Source organism: Pelobates fuscus, chromosome 4, assembly GCF_036172605.1.
Source record: "Pelobates fuscus isolate aPelFus1 chromosome 4, aPelFus1.pri, whole genome shotgun sequence".
In the NCBI taxonomy this organism is placed as follows: domain Eukaryota; kingdom Metazoa; phylum Chordata; class Amphibia; order Anura; family Pelobatidae; genus Pelobates; species Pelobates fuscus.
The window spans coordinates 96,884,276-96,909,781 of record NC_086320.1 but is presented as its reverse complement, the minus strand read 5'-3'; the positions used below and the strand labels follow the sequence as shown (position 1 = coordinate 96,909,781).

General features: G+C 38.2%; 1 protein-coding gene across 1 annotated transcript in view; it reads right to left on the bottom strand.

Moving 5' to 3' along the window:
- Positions 1–18,547: 18,547 nt before the first annotated feature.
- ST18 (ST18 C2H2C-type zinc finger transcription factor) overlaps positions 18,548–25,506 on the bottom strand; it is a 280,418-nt gene continuing 273,459 nt past the window's right edge. Inside the window, exons 20-22 of the mRNA XM_063450436.1 lie at positions 24,704–24,807; positions 20,066–20,209; positions 18,548–19,019 (exon numbers count right to left, since the gene is read on the bottom strand). Of these exons, the coding sequence (XP_063306506.1) occupies positions 18,879–19,019; positions 20,066–20,209; positions 24,704–24,807 (389 nt within the window). The 3' untranslated portion in view covers positions 18,548–18,878. The remainder of the gene's footprint in view (positions 19,020–20,065; positions 20,210–24,703; positions 24,808–25,506) is intronic.

Below are 25,506 nucleotides of genomic sequence, written 5' to 3'. Positions count from 1 at the left end.
AGTTTCTACCTAGTATGTTTCCCGCTATGTTTTCCACCTCTCTCCAATATCGCTTAATATTAGTGCATGACCACCATATGTGGCTCATTGAGCCTTCCATGGCTCCACATCTCCCGCATATGTTGGGCGAGTTTGGATAGATCGCTGCTAACTTCTCTGGAACCATGTAACATCTATATGGCACTTTTCGTATGGTCTCTAGATGTGTAGTGCATAGTGTATTTCCTTTGTGTATTGTGAAGGCCCGCTTCCAGGCGTCTGTCCCCAGTGTTTTTCCCAGTTCTGTGTGCCATGCTTTTTGGAATGGCATATCTTCCCCTGAGCGTTCCGCTAGTAAAGCGGTGTAGAGGTGTGAGAGTATTTTCTTCGGAGGACTGCCCGACAGACAAAGGGTTTCAGCTTTGTGTTTGGTTTGTGGCTCATGGCCTTGCAATGTAGTTCCCGTGAGTAGAGACTTAATTTGTAAGTAGGAGAACAGCGCTTTATTAGGTAGGTTGTAGTTCTGGAAAGGGGATTAGGCGGTTGTTTTGGTAGAAGTGGTTAATTGTAGTGCAACCCGCGTCCCCCCATGTTTTAATGTCAAGGGATGGAATGCCCACCGATAGGCATGAGATTGGGGCTTGCCCTTTTATTGCCCTGTGTTTCGCTCTCCTCTCGCCTCTGTTTATCCCAACATTTCAAGGTTAGATCAGTAGTGGGAAGGGGTTGGAAGATTTGGGGACGTAGGGGTCCCGGGAGCCAGAAGAGCCTCAGGTCTTGTTTGTTGGCCCAGTGTGCCTCTATCTGGGCCCACTGTAATGGTTCCCCCTCAGCTGTGGCCGTTTTAACTGTAGTCAATTGAGCTGCTCTGTAGTATGACTGTATGCATGGGAGGCCCAGTCCCCCTTCCGTGACCGGTTGGTATAGAATCTCCGCTGCCACCCTCGGTCTCTTGTTAGCCCACACAAATTGGGTTAACAGTCTCTGTAAGGAGGCTGTGTATGTTTTTGGCAGTGCTATAGGTAGGGTGCGTAGCAGATATTGGAACTTCGGCAGCAGCATCATTTTGATCGCTGCCAGTCGTCCCACCCAGGAGAGGAATTTTCCCTTCCAAGATTCCAGTGTAGTGGCCATGCCTTTCATAAGTGTTATGTAGTTTTTGTCTAGTAGTTTGCTCAGGTTTGTTGGGATGTTAATGCCTAAGAACGTGAGATGGTCCGTTCTCCAGTCAAAGGGGAAGGCTGTTTTAAGTCTCTCTAGTATGTCCGTTGGTATCCCTATTCCCATAGCTTGTGTCTTGTTTACGTTTAGCTTGTAGTAGGAGTGGTTAGGGAGTGATATGTGTGGTTGGGTGAGGGTCAGTAGAATGTCGTCGGCGAATAGGTTTGCTTTGTATTCCTTGGTTCCCTATTGTCACTCCGTGGATTGAGGCATTTTGCCGTATGGCTGCCGCCAATGGTTCCAAAGCCATTACATAGAGCAGTGGGGAGAGGGGACACCCCTGGCGGGAGCCATTGGTTATGGCCAGGGGATCTGAGACAAAGCCTGCATTTAAGACCCTTGCAGTTGGTGCGTTATATAGAGCCCTGACCGCTGAGAGGAAGCCCTCTGGAGCTCCGAATTTAAGGAGGACCTGTTCCAGGAACTCCCATCCCAGCCGGTCGAAGGCCTTTTCTGCGTCGAGCGACATCAACATGCTCCCCACCCTCATGCGTTGGGCGCTGTGTATGATTTTGAGTACTTTCCTGGTATTATCTCCCCCCTGCCTGTTTTTTATTAACCCCACTTGGTCGGTGTGTATGACGCATGGGAGCGAAGCCCCCAGGCGCCGCGCGTAAATTTTTGCGTACAATTTGGCGTCCGTGTTCTGCAGGGATATGGGGCAAAAATTTTGAGTGCAGGTGGGAGGTTTGCCAGGTTTTGGGAGTGTGACAATGTGCGCTATTAATGTCTCAGCTGGCAGTTTTTGTAGACGGGTAGCTTCATTGAAGGCATTGGTTAAATGTGGCGTTAAGATGGCATGAAACTTTTTGTAATAACAGTTGGCAAATCCGTCTGGACCTGGGGTTTTGCCTGCTGGTAGGGGGTGGATGGCCGCGGTGACCTCTTCTTGTGTTATTTCTGCACTAAGTTCATGTTGTTGCTGAGGTGTAAATGTGGGCAGTTGTATCGTGTTCAGATACGTTTTTATGGCTTGTGGGTGTGGTTGGTATGTGTGAGGGTCGTCCGCTAGATTGTATAGGGAGGTGTAATACTTAGCAAAGGAGTTGCTTATGTCCCTGGGTGCTGTTACTTTATGTCCCGCTTCTGTGGTGAGGTATAATATCGTCTGTTGTATTTGTTTGGTTTTGAGGCGTTGGGCTACTAGTTTGCCTGCTTTGTTACCCTGGGAGTAGTTAGTCACTTTAAGTTTGCATAAATAATGGCCGGTTTGGTCTAGGGCTTGTTTGTATTTCCTGTGTGAGTGTCATGATTCGGAACTTTAGCTCTTGTGTTGGGGCACTTTGGTTTGGAGTAGTGAGGTTTTGGAGTTCTTTTTGCCATTCCCGCATTTGTGTCTGTGCCTGTCGTTTTAGAATGGCCGCCCGCTGTATCAACATACCCCGTATCACCGATTTGTGGGCCTGCCATATAGTGTTGTGCGGGATTTGTTCCGTAGTGTTCTCTATGGAGTAATGTGTTAATTCCTTTTCTATCAGCTTGGCGAATTCTTGTTCTGTGAGAAGGGGCTGTTGAGTCTCCACGGGCTGCTGTGTGTGGATTCGTATAAATCGGCCAGGGTCGCTACAACTGGGGCATGGTCGTACCATGTAATCTGCTCTATGGAGCAGTCTTTGATCTGTCCCAGGTGTTGGCCTTTTATCAGTATACCGTCTATCCTAGAGTAAGTATTGTGTACAGTCGAGAAAAAGGTGTATTGTCTTTCCCCCACGTGAGTTGTCCTCCAGGTGTCGTAATAATGATATTCGTGTAACAGTTTAAGTATTGCCTTGCTCTGCCTCTTGAGGGGCTTCATTCTAGGGGCCGAGGGTGCTATCGTGGTAATTACCATGGGGTCTAGGACACGGTTGATGTCTCCGCAGACAACTCCTATTCCCTGTTGTATTTTTTCCAGTTTTTTAAACATTTTGTGGAGGATATTCCTCTGTTCCTGATTTGGGGCATATATGCTCGTTATGGTATACTCGACATCATTGAATGAACCCACCACTATAACATATCTCCCCCCGTCATCTATCTTCAGGTGCGTAAGGGAAAACGCTATTTCCTTGTTAATTAATATTGAGGCCCCCTTGGATTTGCTCATATGATTGGCATGGTATTGGTTGGGGTAGTCCCGTATGAGTAGTGGTGCGTTCGTTTTAAAGTGGGTTTCTTGGAGGCAAACCACCTCTGGTTTCTGTCGGGTAAGGTCTCTGCGGAGTAGGTTTCTTTTGGATGGGTGGTTAAGGCCTTTGGTATCATGGGTGTATATTTTCATGGGGGGTTGTACCTTGGGGTTTCGGTTAGTTGTAGCGCTAGCGTTCTATTGTGTGGGAGTGCCCCCCTACCCAGCTTGTTCGAACCGGGTGACATCTCCCTGAGTTGGGTAAACTGTGGGTGAGGGCCCCTGCATGCCCTTCTTTTTTTGTAAATCTTTCTTTTATTAAAGCATATATGAGGGATACAAAATGAAGAAAGGGAAATGTATAGGTATTACATATCTTTGGTGTTAGTACATCGAAAACATAGTTAGTTACATTTCCAGAAAGGCAATGCCTTGTTTTTATATTTTGTGAGTCGCTTAGTGGAGACCAGTTTTAAGCATGTTAGAATAAGATGCAATACAGCGAATAAGAGCTTTACATTAGAAATTGTTATCATGTGGGGCATCTTTAGGTTATGTGATTTGCGTTAAGGCTGATCCGCAGAGGCCAAGATAGCAGCGGGTTAAACTAGTTCAGCAGTATTAAGACAGCTATATTGTTTAGTAATGCTCACAAATGACAGGTAGGTCAATACAGTGTACAGTACACAAGTTAGTGTCTCGAGTAGCTAAGTCATGGTATGTCATTTAACGGCAGCCTATGTCAGCCAGACTGGGATTGAGTGCATAAATAGTTATCAGCAGCAAATTAACAGGCTGGTTCGCCATCAAGGTTGCAGCTCGAGTAGCCCATGGTCATATTAACACATGATGATATTTAGCGCTAGGGTGTATGTGGGCCATGGGCCTAACAAATAACATTAGTACAGTTACGCTAGTGAAAGCAATAAGCAACCTTAAGATACTGCTGTTCAGTACCGGCTAAGGTATTCAGTACCGGCTAAGGTATTCATAAATGACTGACCACATTGAGGAGACATACATTAAGTCGCTGATGCAGAAAACAGTATGCATGGTATCTACATAGATAAAAAAGTCCCGCCTGTTACTGCATGTTGCGGTCCAGCAGCAGCATGTCCTGATGCATGTCTGGGGCGAGGACTTTGAAGAGGCCCTGTAGGTGTGTGTGCAGATCTGCCGTCCCCACTGATTCCGCAATCCCTCTCAGCCTGAGATTATTGCGGCGGGAACGGTCTTCCATATATCCGCTATTTTGGCTTCCAGGGTCATCATATGGTTCTGCATGTCTTCCACGGTGGCCCTCATGTCGTTATGTGCTTCGGCTTGGTCGGCCATTTTGTCTTCCAACGTGGAAGTGCACTCTCCCAGCTCCCTGATATCTGACCTGATGTCTTTCAGTGAGGTCTGGAGAGTATTTTGTAACTTGGTGTGCATCACATCCAGCATGCGTTGTAATATGCCCTGGGTTACTGGAGCGTCTTCCGTGGTCACTTTCTGCATTTCACGGTGGTCTTGGCGGGCGCCATCTTGGGCCTTCTCCAGGGCTTCCGCAGTCTTTGTTTGGGTCGCGCGGACAGCGAAAAAGCTGGATTTGTCGCCCTTGTCCGTCTGGCGTCTGCCCTTTTGCTGGGACATCGCTGTGGGTGCTTGAAGCTATGTGGGGTGTATGTTTCGCTGTGGTTTCAGGCCTATGCAGCAGGAGCTACCCTGACATGCGACTGCCGTGGTTGAGCTCCAGGCCACGCCCCTACTTTTATATTTTTTTGCGAAGTTTTATTCAGAAAGGCAGGTGGTAATTGGGAGCTGGAGTCTGTATCAGTTGTTTGGTTTCTACTAGGGCAGAAGAAGTTCTCCCAACAGCAATAAGCTGGCCTGTCAATCTTGTCACCTTATTTGACAGCTGTTTTGATATGCTCTTTACATGTACAGTGCCAAGTTCATCAAAGATTGACTAATAGCATTGTCTTTCATGCCCCTGTCTCTGTTGACTAACTAAAGCTTCCTCCTCACTTCTGGTACTAGCAGAGGTTGTTGCAGCTGAACATCCCCTCTTCTATTGCAACAGAACAGCCCTTTGATGCCAAACACCCATCTCCCACACTATCAAAATTATGTCACACTTTTCTCCAGCACTGTAGACCTGCTTCTGTTTGACTTGAAATGGAGAATCTAGAAGTAATGCTGATCTGTTCTTGCTCCATTGAAGTGCCACTGCTGCTTCTTATTAACATTCTTGTTGTTCCACTAGCCATTGTACCACTTCCCTGAACATGCGTAGTACTAGTACGTTGCAGTATAGGGTTTCTGCTGGCATTTGGAGTTCTGACAGTTCTAGCTACAATGCTCTTGTAGCATAACATCCCCCATACTGGAAATTGCAGGGGCCCCACACCACATCAAATGGTGATGAACAACAATAAAAAAGTGTCCCCTCCTGCTTAACCAAAACTCTCTTCTCCAGCATATGGCTAGACATATTGAAAATGTGTTGCAATAACATCAGGGTGAGGGGCCTACCTGAATCTGAAAATGGCCCTGAGGACCTTTAGTGATCTCTCACACATCTATTAAAACTGCTGCTGGCCAGGGACTTGTCGGTGACTATTGAATGTTATTGACTGCATGGGGCCATGCAGTCCTGTGACTCTCCTAATAGTCCCCCAGGGGATGTCATTTGCTGTCTTTACACCATGAGCTAAAAGAAGACATTGTGAAGCAGACAAGGTCTTCTCAGTACATTAAGTTACAGCAAGTGGCCAACACACTGTTTCAGGATGTCTCCCCGGCTTACCCACCACAAAGGCACCTATTTAAAACTCTAACTACAGTGTTACTAGATAGAGGGCTAGAATACAGGTAGCCGTCGTTTAAGGTTGGCCTGGACCACTTTCTGGATACTTTATGACACCACCACAGTAGCAACAACAGCCACTCAGAAGAGGACTTTGCTTAGTGCTGCCCTCTAAAGACGACACATTCACCGGGACATTGGTGTCTATGTTCTCCTCATTTATTTATTTCTTGATATATTTTCATTTATGCTGATATGCTGTGTTTACAATTTAACTATTGAAGTTTTCTATTAACAAATATATTTGTCAGCCGTATCTAATACTGATGATAACATTTTAAAATGCATAAAATTCTATTTTTTTGGTAAAATATGTGCACTGTTATATTTCTGTAAGATACTTTGACATTTCATTCTTCTCTACCAGTTCTCTGACTCTCCCTGCTCTCTTTAGACTCTAAGAATGCTGGCAAGATGTCCTCCTTAACTCTCCCCTGCACCACTTCCACAAACTATGCTCTTTCACCATTGCCTTATAGCTAACTGTTTCAATATCCTCTTTTCATGTGGATATTTCCCTATCTATATTAACAATGTCTATACTAACTAAGTTTATTTCTTAACTAGTGTGTGAATGTGTGTACCTAATAACTAAATATGAACTACTAATGCTATCAAATAAATCTACTACATCTGCCATTATCCATCAAACCTGTCTGTCTACAATACCTATAACAGTAGAATGGAGCACAGCTGTTTTGCACAAGTGGTAATTGCTGCTTGCAAAGTCCAGGGGGTTTTACTATGGCACTGTGTTGAAATGCATGCCTTTCTTTTTCAAGACATATATTCAGGGTGCAGTATGGCCTCAGTCTAGACAGATATGGGTAGTGTACAGGTTTTTAATGCATGGGTGGGACAAAGTAATCTTTTTTTAGCTACAAACATCTACCAGACTTTGGTATTAACAACCTTTAACAGTTGCTTTTTACCAACATCAAATAAATAATTTGATTCCCACAAATCCTTTCAAAAAAGTGGTTCTTTATTGAGTGGCCTATGGAATTAATAAATGTATATTTTCCTATGTGATATATTGAGTTTGCTGTTTTTAATGTGACATTGTCTCTTTACATCAAGATAGATTTGGTTAAACTTAGCCACTAGCATGGAAACGAGTTGGTAAGGAGCACTTATATCCTGTTATCCTCTATGACATTATAACTCTTGCCAGCTGGGAACTATAAGTTGCATATGGTAAGATTTTGCAGTTGAGGTTAATTGGTGTTTGCTAACATTAGCCTCACACATATTACAGAGATGGAGGGATATGTCTAGCTGTTTGAATCCTTAGCTCTCGGAAAGCTGTCTCATATTTGATCCTGAAGCGACAGCAATTACCATGTGGGCAAAGCTTGATTACAAATGGCACCCCTCAGACATAATGTATGCATGCATTAGAGAGTACCTCACAAGGTCTAGTGTCCTTTAGTCCCAACCGAATTACTCCCATATGGCGCCCAGCCTTAGTGGTACTTCCTATAGCTTCCTGAGCCTTTCTCCTCTGCCATCTCCAGCTGGAGAGGAACCAGGGCCACTCGATTGAGGTACAGTTATACCCTCATTGTTGACCAATGAAATTGTCTCCTGGACGTTGGAACACATCTCAGGCCTCACCTACAGGTGACTTATGCTCACCACAAGATCTTAGCATATGCAGATGACCTTATCTTTACATTGTCCACACCGGCAAGTTCCCTCACTATGCTGATGGATGAGTTGCCTTATCTCTTACGCTCAGTTGACAAGGGGGATGGCCTTTCCATGTACTGATAAGAACTATGCATCCTCACATCTGTCTGGGTGGTGACATGAAGTGTGGACAAACCCACTAAGCAGTGATTGGCACTGTAAGGGGTGACGATTCAATATCCCTTGACAGTGTTGGCCTGGATCAGGAGAGGGAGGGAATTGGGAGAGACTTGGTTGAACCTGTTTGTCCTGATGGCCTTGCTGACATGAAAGAGGTTTGGCGTCCAGCACTTCCTCACTGTGGCAAAACCAACCTCGCCACTGGGCATTGGAGAAGCCTGTTTGCCCGCCTCCTGCCTGCTGACTATGGCCCCTGGGAGATTTGACCCTTTAAATACAGTATTTGGGCATATTGTATTTTATTATGCTGCTGCTGGCCCTTTACGAACCATATGGGGACATGCTGTGACTTTTGGGAACAATGCCCCTTTAAGACTATGGCCCTTGGAAGATATTGCCTGTTAAAGAATATTTTAGCAGATTTGATTTTAAAAGACTTGCTGCCCCTTTAAATTGTATTGGAGCAGTTCTGCAGCTTTAACCCCTTAAGGACACATGACGTGTGTGACACGTCATGATTCCCTTTTATTCCAGAAGTTTGGTCCTTAAGGGGTTAAATTGGCACTTCGGATGCAGCCAAAGTGCCGAAGTAGTCGAAGTGGCCGCCATTCGACAAACGAACACGTGGCGGCGGCCATCTTTGTTCCTTCGAACGATTTCAGCGATATGTGTAGCCAAATCCATGGAACTGAAATCGGCTACACATTTCAACGAACACCGCTGACCCTTACCTTCTCCTACACTCCGTTTTCAGCTGCAGAGACTAAGTCCCGTTCAGCAGTTTGAACTCACTGCTATACTAAGCTAAATGCACGAATGGCCCCGTTCTTGCATTCAAATGGGACTTATTCATTTTTTCAGTGTGAAATTGACCGACTGCACAGCCCAAATCTATGGAACTGTTTTGGGCAGGAAAATGTGCCTGCGGTCGGTCACAAAAGACTTCCATCTAACTTTTGAACTAATGGAAGGATTTGCATGATTTTTGAGTATGTTTATATTTCAAGTACGCTGATTAATGAAGATTGGATGTATATTTTTAAAGTTATAGTACATGTATAAAAACTGTATTTTTCCTGCTTGTGATAATTATGTTAACCCATTGTGTAACATAATTATATCACAGGCAGAGGGGGAGGATTTTGTGTATAATTGCTGGGAGTGTTTTCTGTAATGTACGTGTGTTATTGGTTGTTCTGTAAAACCCTGTGGGCAGTACTAGGTTTGTGGATTGTGAATAAAAGAGGCTGTATGTGCCAGTACAGTCAGTTCTGCTTGGCCCTCAAAACGAAGTGTCGTCTCGTTACTGGGGGAATCTGCTACAAAGGATTGCTATGCTAGTCATACTCCCTTGCTATATCACTACTAAGCTCTTGTAAGAGCGTGCTCCTGTCTTGGTCTCTGGAGGAGTCTACAGTGGTTATGGTGTCGGCTGCAGTGTTTGGAGCCCTCAGGAAGCGCTAGGAGCATTCTTCAACGGAGGTACCCAGTCGGGGTGCCAGGTGTTCCATTACACTCACCATAGATTTGGGCCCGTTGCTTCCACTGTGGGGTAATCCAGATTTCCTGGCAGCCATTAGGGTCAATATCAAGCACATTTTGCTGGTTATATCGCATCCTATAGTGAAGCATGTGTTGGAGCAGCTCAGGGAGGTAATGACCCAATGAAGGTTATTGTCAAAGGGTCCAGTGACCTTTCAGCATCCCTTGGTTCGCCAGTACTTTTCGACTATACCGGCATGGCATTTCCTGGCACTTGAGTTTACCCCATTTGAAGCATTATGCGATGCAGAGACACTCCCACAGAGATGTATGTCGCTAGTTTACTCAATGTTGGTAGAAAACAGATACTCTCTGCTACCTACACATGCACGAAAGTGGGAGGAGAAACTGGAAATCACAATGGGCGAGGCAGACTGGGACAAAGTCATGCTTCTGACACACACATGACATTGTTGAGTCACCACCTCTTACACATTGGGTTGCGAAAGTGGAAGAGATTAGGCAGTTCGAAAGTATGAGATTGAAACTCTGGTTTTATTGGTTGGATTACTTATCCTTACCTGAGGAGACCCTCCTCACATAGAGTTTATAGTCCCTAGATGAGAAGGAGAGGGCCAACTATAAGATGGATTCCGTCGCTGGGCAGGGATCTTGTCTTTGATTCCAGTGGGGTGTGGGAAGCACCCTCAAGTTTTGTTATTTCCTTTCTTCAGTCCTTCCTTCATCCTCCCTTTTCTCAATCTTTTAGACCATAACTAGTCTATTCCATTGGCAACTTTTTAATTACACCAACCTTTTTTTTTATTTGGCATATAATAGGCATGTGCATGGGGAACATTTTCGGTTCGGTTCGGCATTCCGAAATTCGTCATTTTCGCAATTCGTTACTTCGGCAATTCTGCACTTCAACACTTCGGAACTTCGGCACTTCAGCACTTTAGAACTTCGTCACTTCGACACTTCGGAAATTCGGGACCTCGGCAATTCGGCACTTCGGCAATTCGGACATTCGGAAGTACCCGAATGTCCAAATTGCCCAAAATTCGGCCGAATTCATATTCGGACCGAAACGAATTGCATATGTCTAGCATATAATGACAAGAGCTAGATGGAGTTATGCTAAGCCTAACTACATATGTTCCCTGGAGCGCTCTCTGATGCTCCCAAAGGTGGATAATCATGATATTGTCTTGTTCTATCCTTATGAGTCATATTACCTGTATGACTTTCTAGAATGCGTGAGCTAGAGCCACAAGAGGTTAACACTATGTTTACTTGCTGTCAACTGTTTATGTGGCTTTATTGTACAGATGCACCATGGCATATTTAAAGCATTGGATTGGCTGAAATCAGCAAGGAGGCGGGGTCAAACACAGTTTTTAGCCAACCAGCACCTCCTCATAGAAATGCATTGAATTAATGCATCTCTATGATGAAAATTCAGCGTCCCCATGCTGATGCTGAACGGCAGTACTGCCTTCTGTGCAGCACTGCCCCAGGAAGCACTTCCAGTGGCCACTTGGAGATGTCCCTAGGGGGCAATGTAAACACTGCCTTTTCCCTGAAAAGGCAGTGTTTGCATTAAAATGCCTGAAGGGAATGATATACATACCAGAACAACTACTTTAAGCTGTAGTTGTTCTGGTGACTATAGTGTCCCTTTAATGTACTATTCATGATTATCTACTCAATAAACACTGGTGTAAAATAGAGTGATGTAATATTTGCCCTTTAATCCCAAGTGGGCATTTGAAGAAATAACTGGCTTACCTACATTGCACTTAGTATTATTATAAAAAGAAATAAGAAAATATGACATTGCATCATAGATTCAGATTAAAGTTTCCATCTTCCCATTCTCATTGATAGTGAAATCCAGAATATATGCTAATCACATGCCTCACTGATGGGTGCTTGTGGCACAGGATGCAATTATGTCCATGGAAAGGATGCTTTTTAATCCTACATACTTTGCAGCTGCCTGCCTAGAAGTCATAGGAAAGTACACAGATATTCAATTATTTAACACTTTTGCATACACTAAATACACAAACATGAGTAATCTATACGTTTTATTGCTGTGAGTAATTTTAGCATTAACTTCACTAATATGATTTAAGTACAATAACTGTGCTATTGTAAAAAATGTTACACACCATGCAAATGGCGTAAACCACTAGACGACTGATGACTTTGTGGGAATGTCAGCCAAAAAAAAAAAAAAGGATTTGCTTAACCCATTGTCCTTAAGGAGTTAAAATGATCCATAGATTGTGTTCTCATATTGCAAATACCGGGTGGATGATGTGATAATTAGAAAGAAAACATACAGATGTATTCACTAAATCCTGAATATTGTCCAGATGGACAACATTCACAAGGCTGTTTAATTAAACAAGAATTTAATTCCACATTTATTGTGCAGATTCAGTCAGAATGACTAAAAATCCTACAGGATTTGGGTTTTGTACATATGAGAATTCCAAAATTCAGTCATTTTCACTGACAAGGCTGTTTACCAAAAATAGAATTGACTGAGAATTTAAAATTTAGGGAAAATTTTGTCAAATTGGAAGTATAGCTGACTTGGGGAATTTTTCCAGTTCGCTTACTTTGGCCTTAAATTTTAAATTCATTTTGAATTCCTGACAATTCTCACTTTAGTAAATAACTGTCAATGGAAATGACGGAATTCTGACTGGATTGGGAATTCTCATATTTACCAAACGCAAATCCTGTTGAAATTCAATCATTCTGACCAAATCTGCAACATAAAGTTGGATGTAGTAGGCACAACTTTAAAATAAGTGTCTCCAAATTCTATATAAAGTGTAGGATCTGGACATTTGCAAAGCATCAATTCTAGTGAAACTTGGGTCTGAATGCACCCAGTAAGATATACAGTCAGTTATTATAATTCACTTGCATTTAAGGCACTCCCCAAATCTTACATTGTTACCATATTTACATTGATTACTATAGCATTGTTAACAATTATACCTGTAGTTTGCCACTGTTAATATTCTGTGCATGCAGTTTTTTTTATTATTGCCATTGGATGTATTCAACCAATATTTCATGTATACAGTTAGTAATATTTTGGGTGATAGAATTTGGTTGGTAAACTTTTTAGTGATATACAACAGAACCAACAATACTGAATCTCCCATTTTGTCTCAGCACTCTCTATTAATACCTTTAGATTGTAAGCTCATGAGTTATCTTGTGAGGCATTTTGTGTATTTGTTAGATTGTAAACTCATGGGCAGGGTCCTCTGTTTCTTTTGTATCTATATGTGTTTATTATCTTACTGTATTCTCTCTATCAGCGTAGAATATGTTATACAAACACCAAATAATAGTAATAATAATAATACCTTAGCTATAACTGGATGCTCCCCATTAGGTATATATGCCCCTACCAGCAGCAAGACAAGTGGTGGCTTATATATCAAATGTTAAGCAGTTATAGCTCAGTTGTAGTAAGATGTAGAGTCAAATTACAATTTTATTGTCCCAGCATTGATGGGTCACATGCCTTTTTCACCCCTATCCAGGAATAATATGAAGTGTATAAAACCTCAGAACCAAAATCTAGATGAGCTTAATGAAGACTGCCACTGCGTTGAATCCAGAATGAGCAATGTGATTTTGATGTGTTTTGATGTGTTTTGCCTCAATTCTAAATGATCCTTTAACCTCCTTATTATAATAGCTTCCGATCCACTTCATATAAACTCAAAATAATCTTAGTTTGTTGGTTTTTAAGCCAATGTCTTTAGTTATATGACATTAAAGGAACACTATTGGGTCAGGAACACAAACATTTATTCCTGACCCTATAGTGTTCAAACCACCATCTAGTCCCCTTGCCCTGCCCCTCCTTGTACCCCTAGATATTGCAAAATGTAACCTTGATTCAAGTCTGCTGCTGCTGGCTCTGCCCCTAATCTGCCTAATCATGAAGGGTTTTGGATTATATTCACCAGACCAAATACAATAAACTGTAGTTGTTCTGGTGACTATAGTGTCCCTGTAATTTACAATATTCTCTGATATTTAAATTCATCAGTTCACCACATTATAATGTTATAATGTTACAGAAGTGTCACTCCATACAGCTTGTGCTATAAAATGCAATACTATTGTTGATGTCAAAGGAACTTGAGCAGGATTTCTGCAATATTTGGCGTACTGGATGATAATAATGCATAGTATAGCTATAGTAGTAACTAGAAACCAGTAGATTGTCTCACTTTTGAAGCACAATTGTAAAAATGCATCTGTTTGTTTAGCTTTTTTTTTTATTTATTTTTACTTTTATTTTGTTGCATTGAAGGATAACATCTCTTTTGTTCTTAGGCGCAATATTATAGGGAGAAGTCCAGACACCTAAAATCCTTAGTCTATAAAACATACACGTCTTTTTCCTCCCTAGAAATGTGTAATAAAGCATTCATCATTAATTTGCTCTATCATTGTTCTGTTAGTATGTACAGTACAAAACCACAAAGACTTCAAAAGATACTTATTTTTGGAGTTTGTTTGAAATTAGTTGAAAATGTGCCTGAAATGCCTTGCCTTTGCAGAGTGCCAATTATACTGTTAGAGTCAACATTAACCTACATCATATAAAAAAAGGATACAAGTAAATTGCTGTATTTAAGAAAACATCATCTCAAATATGATAGATCCTCTAAAAGGAGCCTTTTCAAATTCTACAGTAAATGAATACATATACAATTAAGGAAGCTACACTAGTTTTGATATTTTTTTAATCAACTTTATTTCCTAACATACACCAAATATACAGCACAAAACACAATTTGTTGCTTTGAATGTAAGAAATATTAATTTATGAAGACACAATATACAAACTACTTCAAATAAAAAATGCATACATTGCTTCTTACAAAAGATCTAATTTACAGTGCAGCTCATTGATGCAGTTGAACACAAAATATCAGTGCACGTTACAAAGAACACAACAATTACAAAGGAAGCAAATAAATACAAACATACATCACCAAACATCCTCAGCATCAGACATCAAATTTTAAATTAAAAGCCTCAGCAATAAATACAAACATTTGAGTGATTTCATATTTAACTTAAATATAGAACACATAAATATGTAGTAAATTAAATATTAACATGTGCATCAATTGAAGTTTTAAGGACTAACTTCTTCATCCCTGAATGTATCCACCTTCTTATTAAGCTGGAGTTTAACCAATTTAGTTTAACTCTGCAGGTGGCAGTTTATTTATTTTCTTATGTTTTAGTCCAATGCCCTTGTCCATCCATTGCACCATCATTTAAACACGGTGATAATATTTAGGATAATTTGCAAATATGGCCAAAGCTACTTAAGATCTAACCATTGTGTATAATCTTCTAGGATTAGTGTGGCCAGGTGCCTCTTTTAACAGTAGATGCTAACGTTTGGGCTGCATTGTAACCATAGTCTGTTAGTGAGGATTTATGGCCTACCATACTAGATCTATTTTCTATAGTTTTTGAGTATCACAGGTACCCCGATACATTGTGTGGTTTGCACTGTATAGAAAAACCTACTTGACACCCAAAGGGATAACCAAAGCCAAAACCTCATTGGTGTTATTAACATAATTATCAGATGGCACTTTCATAGCATAACTCTAGATGTAAAAATGTCTAAGAATATATAGTTAATTTATTTGCTAAACATCCTAAAACACAAAAATGCTTCTTGCAAGTGATAAATAATGGATAGGAACTTTGCTGGAGAACTAGGCATGTCATTTAGAATGTTTTTAACAAACGTAGGGGATATATTTACTTTAGTAGGTTGTGTGTTTAAGCACCTAAGACTCATTAAGGCTGTTGCATTTTACACAGTATATTGTTTTATATCTACATGTGTATTTAGTTTGACTAAAAAAAAAATCAACCTTTCTGAACAGTTAAAAATCATGGACCCAATCAAAATTGCTAATAAGAGCATTTATCACGGCTTATAAATAAATAAATAAATATACCATATTAGTTTATACTGTAAATAATAATACTTTAATAAAAAAAAAAAAAACATAAACTAAGAATTGGCAAATTATACCTGTTTTATCACTTGTTAATATTCAGAGTATTATAAAAAGTGAAACATATAATGTTGGCTGAACAGTCAACATGGATTAAGAACCTATACCACATGTTTAATGTTTCCAGATTTTTCAAGCTTCATGTACACATTATTATTTAGTATATGAAACACCACCATCAGACATATGTAATTGACTAACTTTTTTTAAACACACTAAGGAGTATCCTTGAAATGATCATTGATTTACTTTCTATGGAAAACTAAGAAATTTATAAGTGCACTATTTCATTTTGTGAATACTCCTATATTTTAAGAAATGTGTTCACTGCACGTTGAGGTGAGGTGAGTTGAGGACTAATTCGCTAAATGTAATTCTAAATTACTAAAAATGTAATTCTAAATTAATAAAAAAAAAAACTGAATTTAATTTTTTTTATCCATCTTGTCTATTTAAATCTAACTTTTAACATTACCAAAACTCTCTGTGTAATTATTACACCCAAAAGCAAATAATTAAACTTGTATAAACTAATTTGTGCTTCATTTTATATTCCCCACTACATGCATATTGACCAAATATAATATAACAATAATAAAAAACTAAGTTTTAAAGAAATCACTTACACACAGGCACATATGCACAGCAACTGTGCATACACAAGGCAGTTTGTCTGGTTCGTTATATCATCTGTTGCAAAAATATACAGTTTGTGAAAAGGAAAAATTAATGAAACAAAGATCTTCAAGTCCAGCCTATTTTTGTCCACCTTTACTTCAAGAAAGGGCAAATAAAATTAAGAAAAATGTAGTAGTCTCCTCCTAGTACCAAAATAATGAACATTCCTGAACCTGACAATCTTCTTTGTTTCAGTTTATGAACTCAGGAAATAAGGTCGAATGGTGACAGTCACATTAACAAAAAGACATATTGAGAAAGAAAATATAATATATTTCACACTCCTCATACAACCTTCAGCGGAAGAATATTGACAGTTGCTCAAATCCAAAGCTCACACTACACTACGTGTAAAGTGAAACTATATGTTTTTATGTCTTATATCCTATATACTAAAAGCCATGAGGTATCGATGGTATGTAGTATTTAAGTGCTAGCAAAATATCAAGTGCTTATGACGTAATTTTAAGACTATAATTAATTCATTAATGACATCAAATGATTTTCATGCTGCTGTTATTAATGCTAACATAATTAGGAAACTTGCATTTTTTTTTTATGTACCGTATATACACGAGTATAAGACGAGTTTTTCAGCACATTTTTTGTGCTGAAAAACCCCAACTCGGCTTATACTCGAGTCACTGTCTGTATTATGGCAATTTACATTACATTGCCATAATACAGACTGGGGGCTGTGTGCGGCTACTTACCTCTCCTGCAGCTCCTGTCAGCTCCCTCCTCCTCCGCGCCGGTCCGTTCAGCACCTCTGTCAGCTCCCAGTGTAAGTCTCGCGAGAGCCGCGCTATGACCATAGTGCGGCTCTCGCGAGACTTACAGTGTGAGCTGACAGAAGAGCTGCACGGACCGGCGCGGAGGAGAAGGGAGCTGACAGGAACTGCAGAAGAGGTAAGTGCTCTCTGCCAACCCCCCTCCCCCCCACTGAACTGCCAATGCCACTGGACCACCAGGGAAGGAGAGCCCCCCTCCCTGCCATGTATCAAGCAGGGAGGGGGGACGAAAAAAATAATAATAATAAAAATAATAAAAATAATAATAAAAATAAATAAATAATAATATAACAAAAAAAAATAAAATAATAATAATACAAAAAAATATTAAAAATGCCCACCCCCCACCAAAGCTCTGCATCACACTCTGCATCACACACACACTGCATTCATACACACACACTGCACTCATACACACACACTGCATTCATACACACACTGCATTCATACACACACTGCACTCATACACACACACTGCATTCATACACACACACACACACACACACACACACACTGCACTCATACACACACTGCATTCATACTCATACATATACACTGCACACACTGCACTCATACATACACACTGCACTCACACACACTCACTGCACTCACACACACTCACTGCACTCATACACACACCACTCATACACTCACTGCACTCATACACACACTGCACTCATACACACACTGCACTCATACACACACACTGCATTCATACATACACACTGCACTCATACACACTGCATTCATACATACACACTGCACTCATACACATTGCACTCATACACACACACTGCCCTCATACACACACACTGCACTCATACACACACACTGCATTCATACATACACACTGCACTCATACACACTGCACTCATACACACACACTGCACTCATACACACACACTGCACTCATACACACACTGCACTCATACACACACACTGCAGTCATACACACACACACACTGCACTCATACACACACACACACATTGCAGTCATACACACTGCAGTCATACACACACACACTGCATTCATTATATACACACACTGTAAATAAATATTCAATTAATATAATTTTTTTAGGATCTAATTTTATTTAGAAATTTACCAGTAGCTGCTGCATTTCCCACCCTAGTCTTGTACTCGAGTCAATAAGTTTTCCCAGTTTTTTGGGGTAAAATTAGGGGCCTCGGCTTATATTCGGGTCGGCTTATACTCGAGTATATACGGTAAATCAAGAGATATTCTCTAGAATGTTGGATATCTATTCAGATTGTTCCAAGACCTCATGTTGCAAAATAGTTATTTCACTCCTAAGAAAGGGAAACAAACAGTAATACCAAAAATATAACAGTGATTGCTGAAGTGACATATCTTTTCATTCCAACAAGAATTTTGTTGTTGTTTCAATTTCGCAGAATCATCGTTCATTAAATCTATTTAAAATCCACTCAGAAAATAACTTATAAAAGATATTTGTAAAAATATGGTAAGCCTAACCAAAAACTGTTAAAAGGTATGAACAAAAGCTCCTCCAATCTGAAATAAATACAATTTATAAAAAATAGTCGCAAACACTTTTTTTATACATTCACTTTACAAAATAAAGAGTGCAATAGAAAAAAATGATCCGAAGTAAGTACATTGAAATACACTAATCAAGTGCTTTGCTGTTAGTTCAAACAGTCTTTTATGTTTTTTTTCATGACCGTTGGAGAAAGAAAAATAAAACAATAGTGCAATGTTACAGTTGTTAATGCAGCACACTTTTCTAGTACATAAACTCCAACGTGATCCATATGGAGTTGAATTATAGTTGCATTAAGTCACTTTATGATGCCCGGCAGATGCATGCACTCTATAAATGAATACCCTTCACCGCTTGTTTGATACTTTCCAAAAGAGCTTTGCATTCTGTAGAATAATCTGTTTCAATATTGCTGTACATTTCAGTAAGGGTATTCACATATGCTTCAAAATTATGTTCACTGATTGGTTCCTGCAAGGAGAGAAGAAAATAATTCATACCAACTAGAACTTGTAACACTTGACAAAATGAAAACATATGGTAGATAAAAAAATTAACACATTAAACTGTCTTCCCAGAGGACAAATTCAATTTTTCAATTGAGGTAGCATAAGAATTTTAAAAAAACTGGTTAAGTAACAGCATACAAAAAAACATTGTAGAACATTAAAATTAAAATCTTTAAATGAACCAACAATGTAAAATTTTAACGTACAAGTGATTATCAAAACTCAAGGTAAATACCATTTTACTTGTGTGTACAATTTCATAATTGGATATTCTAAATATCTAAAAGTTTATTTTAAGCAGTTGGGTTATATTTGTAATTGAATATATAGTTTCTTACACAGAGAGTGACAATGCATAGGGAAAACCCAACACACAAGATCAGAAAAGTTAAAAAGGTTAGCAAAAATGATAGTCTAATTACCTGTATAGACTCCATTATCTATATTTAATGGAGGCAGCTCTCATAGACCACGCCTACATTGAACCCTATTACTTTGGAAGCCCCATTGATTGATTCAATGCTTTCCTATGGGAAAAGCTTAAATGTGCATGCAGTGCTTCTCTATGAGGTACATTGGATCGGACTATCGGCAGAGAAGGCCTTGCCTCCTTTGTGATGTCACTGAAGAAGGAGAAGTAAGCAGCGCTGAGGGAGACTCAGGGCTAATAAAAAAGGTAAGTCTTTTATTTTATTCAGATAGAAGGCGCTGCAAACAGACTAGGTATTGAAACACTACAGCATTAGGAATACAAACTTGTATTCCTAATGCTACAGTGTTCCTTTACGTTAGACACCCATTTTGCTTACTGAGTTCGGTGCTCATTTTCTGAGAAGTAGCCATGACAAGGAACTCAGAGGAATTTGGGCAGTAGAGATGTCAGTTATATTTAAGGAACTGGCTTACCTATTTATTGATGCTTAACCCATGAGACTTGAATAACAAAATTGTTACCAATGTTAAGAAATCGATGAAAAATGTTTTACAGAGAAAGGCGTAAAATCATACCATATGTGGAAGCTGTATGTCAGTAAGACTTGAAATAAGGGCTTGGCTCAAACCAGCTAACTCTTTCAAAAGGCTTTCATTGTTCTTTTCTATTAGTTTGTTCTCCTCCTCTATTGATTTTAGGTTTGTTTCCATCGATGATATCTAAAATTGTAAAGAGACGCAGAGTTTATAACCGCTTCAAATTATTCTAATGTATAAATATTTTATAATGTAACACAATACTAGTTTAGATTTTTTTCAAACAAATATAATATGCGGAGGGGAAAAATGTATATATTATTTAATTATTTGTTTTTTTTCCAAAATATTTATACAAAAACAAAATTCTAAATAACATATTTCTTAATTAATAAAAAATAAAACCTTAAATATTAAACATTAAAACATCTCTTCGTTGTTTATGAGTTTCTATGACTTTCTAAAGATCTAGATATTTTCTAGGGATTTGCCTAAACCCTTGGAGCTCAAACAGCTGACATAAACTATAAATATATATGCTTACATGTGCAATATAATCATCTAACTATAAGATAAAGAGTTCCCTGAAAAGTATACATTTAGATTTTTCAGCAAATATTTTCATTGCTTTTTTTTAAATTCATTATCTTAATAAATGAGCATACTCAGATAATGTAAAGTTTTAAAATCAGTAGAAATTATATATTGCTTTTCTTCTTTCGCTTTCCATACATTTGTTACATAGGCCTACTAAATATTTAAAGGAACACTGCAAGCAACATAACCACTATAGCAGGGTGTAGTAGTTATAGTGCCATGAGTGCCCTGATGCCTCTCCTCCAATGTAATTAGTCAAACAGTTCTTGAATGGTTTGACTTCTTACCTGGGGCCACTACAGACAGAATATACACTACACTATATACCTTGTTTATACCAAATAAACAATGCACTGTAGGGTATATTCACCAAGTAGTAGTTGTAATGAATTAAAAACAAATATCAACATTTAGACCAAAATAGCTAAACTAGAAAAATTATCTCAGTTTCTTCGCTCCCAATTTTTGTCTCACTGTGCTTAAAGTAAATGGTTGGACCCCACATTACTACCCACTTATCTCTCTCCCATACTCCCACATACTTCCCACGTGTCCCACGTCTTTCCCACTGCTCTTTAATTACTCCTTACAAATAACAAATAGATTTACATTGGAAGCTTGGAACACCTCCAGTTGCAGTCAATCAGACGGCCACCAGAGGGACTTCCGAGTTCAGAAGCCCTAAAAAGGCCTCATTCACGTCTGACGTATTCACGCATGGGTGAATACTTCAGACGTGCTATCAGCACACAAAGCACTGTGAACGCGCTTTGTGTGCTGATGCTGTCAGCACTGCGTGGGAGTGGCTTCAGCTGACAGGTCTGAAAAGGCTGAAGACCGAGGAGGGGAGGATTCAAACAGTAAGTAAATTTATTTAGTGAGGGTGGGTGACTGAGGGTGAGTGGGTTAGGATGGATGGATGGATGATGGGAGTGGATGGATGATATGGATGATGGGAGGGGATGGATTTGGATGATGGGAGTGGATGGAGGATATGGATGATGGGAGTGGATGGATTTGGGGTGGATTTGGATGATGGGAGTGGATGGATGATGAGAGTGGATGGATTTGGATGATGGGAGTGGATGGATGATGGGCGTGGCTGAATTTGGATGATGGGAGTGGATGGATGATATGAATGATGGGAGTGGATGGATTTGGGGATGGATATAGATGATGGGAATGGATGGATGATATGGATGATGGGAGTGGATTGATTTGGAAGGATCATAGAAATAGATAGATATAGATAGATAGAAAGAATTAGATAGATAGATATAGATAGATGAAATAGATAGACATAGATAGATAGAAGAAATAGATAGATAGATAGATAGATAGAAATAGATAGATATAGATAGATAGATAGATAGATAGATAGAAATAGATAGATATAGATAGATAGAAAGAATGAGATAGATAGATATAGATAGATAGAAAGAATGAGATAGATAGATATAGATAGATAGAAATAGATAGATAGAAATAGATAGATATAGACAGATAGAAAGGAATAGATAGAAATAGATAGATAGAAAGAATTAGATAGAAATAGATAGAAATAATTAGATAGATAGAAAGAGATAGATAGATAGAAATAATTAGATAGAAAGAGATAGATATAGATAGATAGAAATAATTAGATAGAAAGAAAGAGATAGAAAGAATTAGATAGATAGAAAGAGAGAAATAATTAGATAGATAGAAAGAGATAGATAAAAATAATTAGATAGAAAGAGATAGATATAGAAATAGATAGATAGAAAGAATTAGGTAGATAGAAAGAATTAGATAGATAGAAATAGATAGATATAGATAGATAGAAAGAATTAGAGAGATATAAATAGATAGATATAGATAGATATATATAAATAATTAGATAGATATAGATAGATAGATATAAATAATTAGATAGATATAAATAGATAGATATAGATGGATAGAAAAAATTAGATAGATAGAAATAGATAGATATAGATAGATAGAAAGAATTAGATAGAAAGGAATAGCTAGAAATAGATAGAATTAATTAGATAGAAATAATTAAATAGAAATAGATAGATATAGATAGATATAAATAATTAGATAGATAGAAATATATAGAAATAATTAGATAGATAGAAATAGAAAGAATTAGATAGATATAGATAGATATAAAGGAATAGATAGAAAGAAATCGATAGAGAGATAGAAAGAAATAGATAGAAATAATTAGATAGAAAGAGATAGATATAGATAGATAGAAATAATTAGATAGAAAGAGATAGATATAGATAGATAGAAATAATTAGATAGAAAGAGATAGATATAGATAGATATAAAGAATTAGGTAGATAGAAATAGATAGATAGATATAAAGAATTAGATGGAAAGGAATAGATAGAAATAGATAGATATAGATAGAAAGAATTAGATAGATAGAAATAGATAGATATAGATAGAAAGAATTAGATGGATAGAAAGGAAAAGATAGAGATAGAAAGAATGAGATAGAAAGAGATAGATAGATAGATATAGATAGATAGAAAGAATTAGATAGATATAAATAGATATAAAGAATTAGATAGATAGAAGGAATTAGATAGATAGAAAGGAATAGATAGATAGAAAGGAATAGATAGATAGAAATAGATAGAAAGGAATAGATAGAAATAGATAGATAGATAGATAGAGATAGAAATAATTAGATAGATAGAAAGAGATAGATAGAAATAGAAATAATTAGATAGAAATAGATATATATAGATAGAAAGAATTAGATAGATAGAAATAGATAGATTTAGATAGAAATAGGAAGAATTAGATAGAAATAGATAGATAGATAGATAGATATAATTAGATAGATATAATTAGATAGATAGATATATAGAAATAGATAGATATAAATAGATAGATAGAAATAGATAGATATAGACAGATAGAAAGGAATAGATAGATAGAAAGGAATCAATATAAATAGATAGAAATTATTAGATAGATAGAAAGGAATAGATAGAAAGAATTAGATAGATATAGATAGAAAGAATTAGATAGATAGAAAGGAACTGATAGAAATAGAAAGAATGAGATTAAAAGAGATAGAAAGAGATAGATAGAAATAATTGGATGGATATAAATAGATAGAAAGAATTAGATAGATAGAAAGGAATCAATATAAATAGATAGAAATTATTAGATAGATAGAAAGGAATAGATAGAAAGAATTAGATAGATATAGATAGAAAGAATTAGATAGATAGAAAGGAACTGATAGAAATAGAAAGAATGAGATTAAAAGAGATAGAAAGAGATAGATAGAAATAGATAGAAATAATTAAATAGATAGAAAGAATGAGATAGATAGAAAGCAATAGATAGATAGAAATAGATAGAAATAATTAGATAGAACTAGATAGATAGAAAGAATTAGATAGATAGAAATAATTAGATAGAATTAGATAGATAGAGATAGATAGAAAGAGATAGATAGAAAGAAAGAGATAGATAGAGAAAGAAAGAGATAGATAGAAATAGAAAGAATTAGATAGAAAGTGTGGGTGTGTATGTTTAACAATATGTGTGTTTGTATGCAAACACTATATATAGAGAAATCTCTATATATAGTGTTTGCATGCAAAGTTTGGAGTAGGAGGGGGGCAGGCACACAGCGAGCATGCGCGGTATAGCGCTGAGTGTCTTCATAGGGCGGCATTCAATGGCGCTCTATGAAGAACGTGATTGGTGCAGCGGGAAGCCGCGCATGCGCACCACATCGCGATGACGCTTCTCTGAGAGAAGCGTCTGATTGAGCCCCGCGATTTCGTCATTTTGACGAAAAAGGGGGCGTTGCCTTGCTGGGGGCTCGGCGCTGGAACGGAGGTAAGTTTTTAATATAAAAAGGCTTCGAAAATTATTTTTAATAAATGAAAGTTCATATAAAAGCAAGAAGGAAGGCTTGGGGACCTGTCTTTCTTGCTTTTATATGTTGGCTATAGAGTCCCTTTAACCTGTGCAGACCAACAAATAGTCCAACATTTGTAAGTCAAATAGTTCCCAAAGTTTGTGTACAAAGTAATAATTGTATTGATTTGTTCTTTTAACCTGTGTCTGAAGTTTCAACATGTCAGCTTCTATCTTCAAATTTGACTCATTCAATTCTTTGATCTCTTCGTCTAAATTCCGGATATCATCTTCATTCTCCATACCTGCTGGGTATTAGATTGTTAATTGGTCCTGCTTGTATCAATAAATAGATAAATAATAATAGCTGATACACTTGCCTAATATATTTAGTACTAGAGCATCACATTCTGCTTATTAATACTTGTGTTTTTTTTGTTGTGCTTCGTTGTCAAACTATTTTACCATTGTACTATTGTCTTTGTTATGGTGATTTACTTAATTAACAGGCATAGTGAGTATAAGTATCTAAAATGCTTATCAGCTTATCGGTTTCTATTAAAGGAACACTCCAAGCACCAAAGCCACTGCATCCTGTGCTGCATTCAGTCTTCTTGCAGGAAGTCAGATGTCTCTGTTGAGCTAAGCACAGCCGATCCAGGACTGTGCTCATTAAATGAGAGTGCTCAGCTGAAACTCTTTTGAGCATGGTTCTGCATCCCTGGGAGTGGTTATGGTACTTGGATTTTTTTCTTTAAATTGACCTATATACACAACCAGGGCTAAATAATTTCCACCGCACTTCTTTTTACACTATACTTCTTCTTTATTTGAGCACACCCTATTAATTATGTCACTTGACTAAGATACACATTACCAACTCGAGCAGCATTCTGCACACCAGCGAAAACACTAGAATCATGTGCAGATTAGACCATGAGGATTAGAACTGAATATACAACATATGTGTGTACTGAAGCATGGGTCACAATGCAATCATGTTA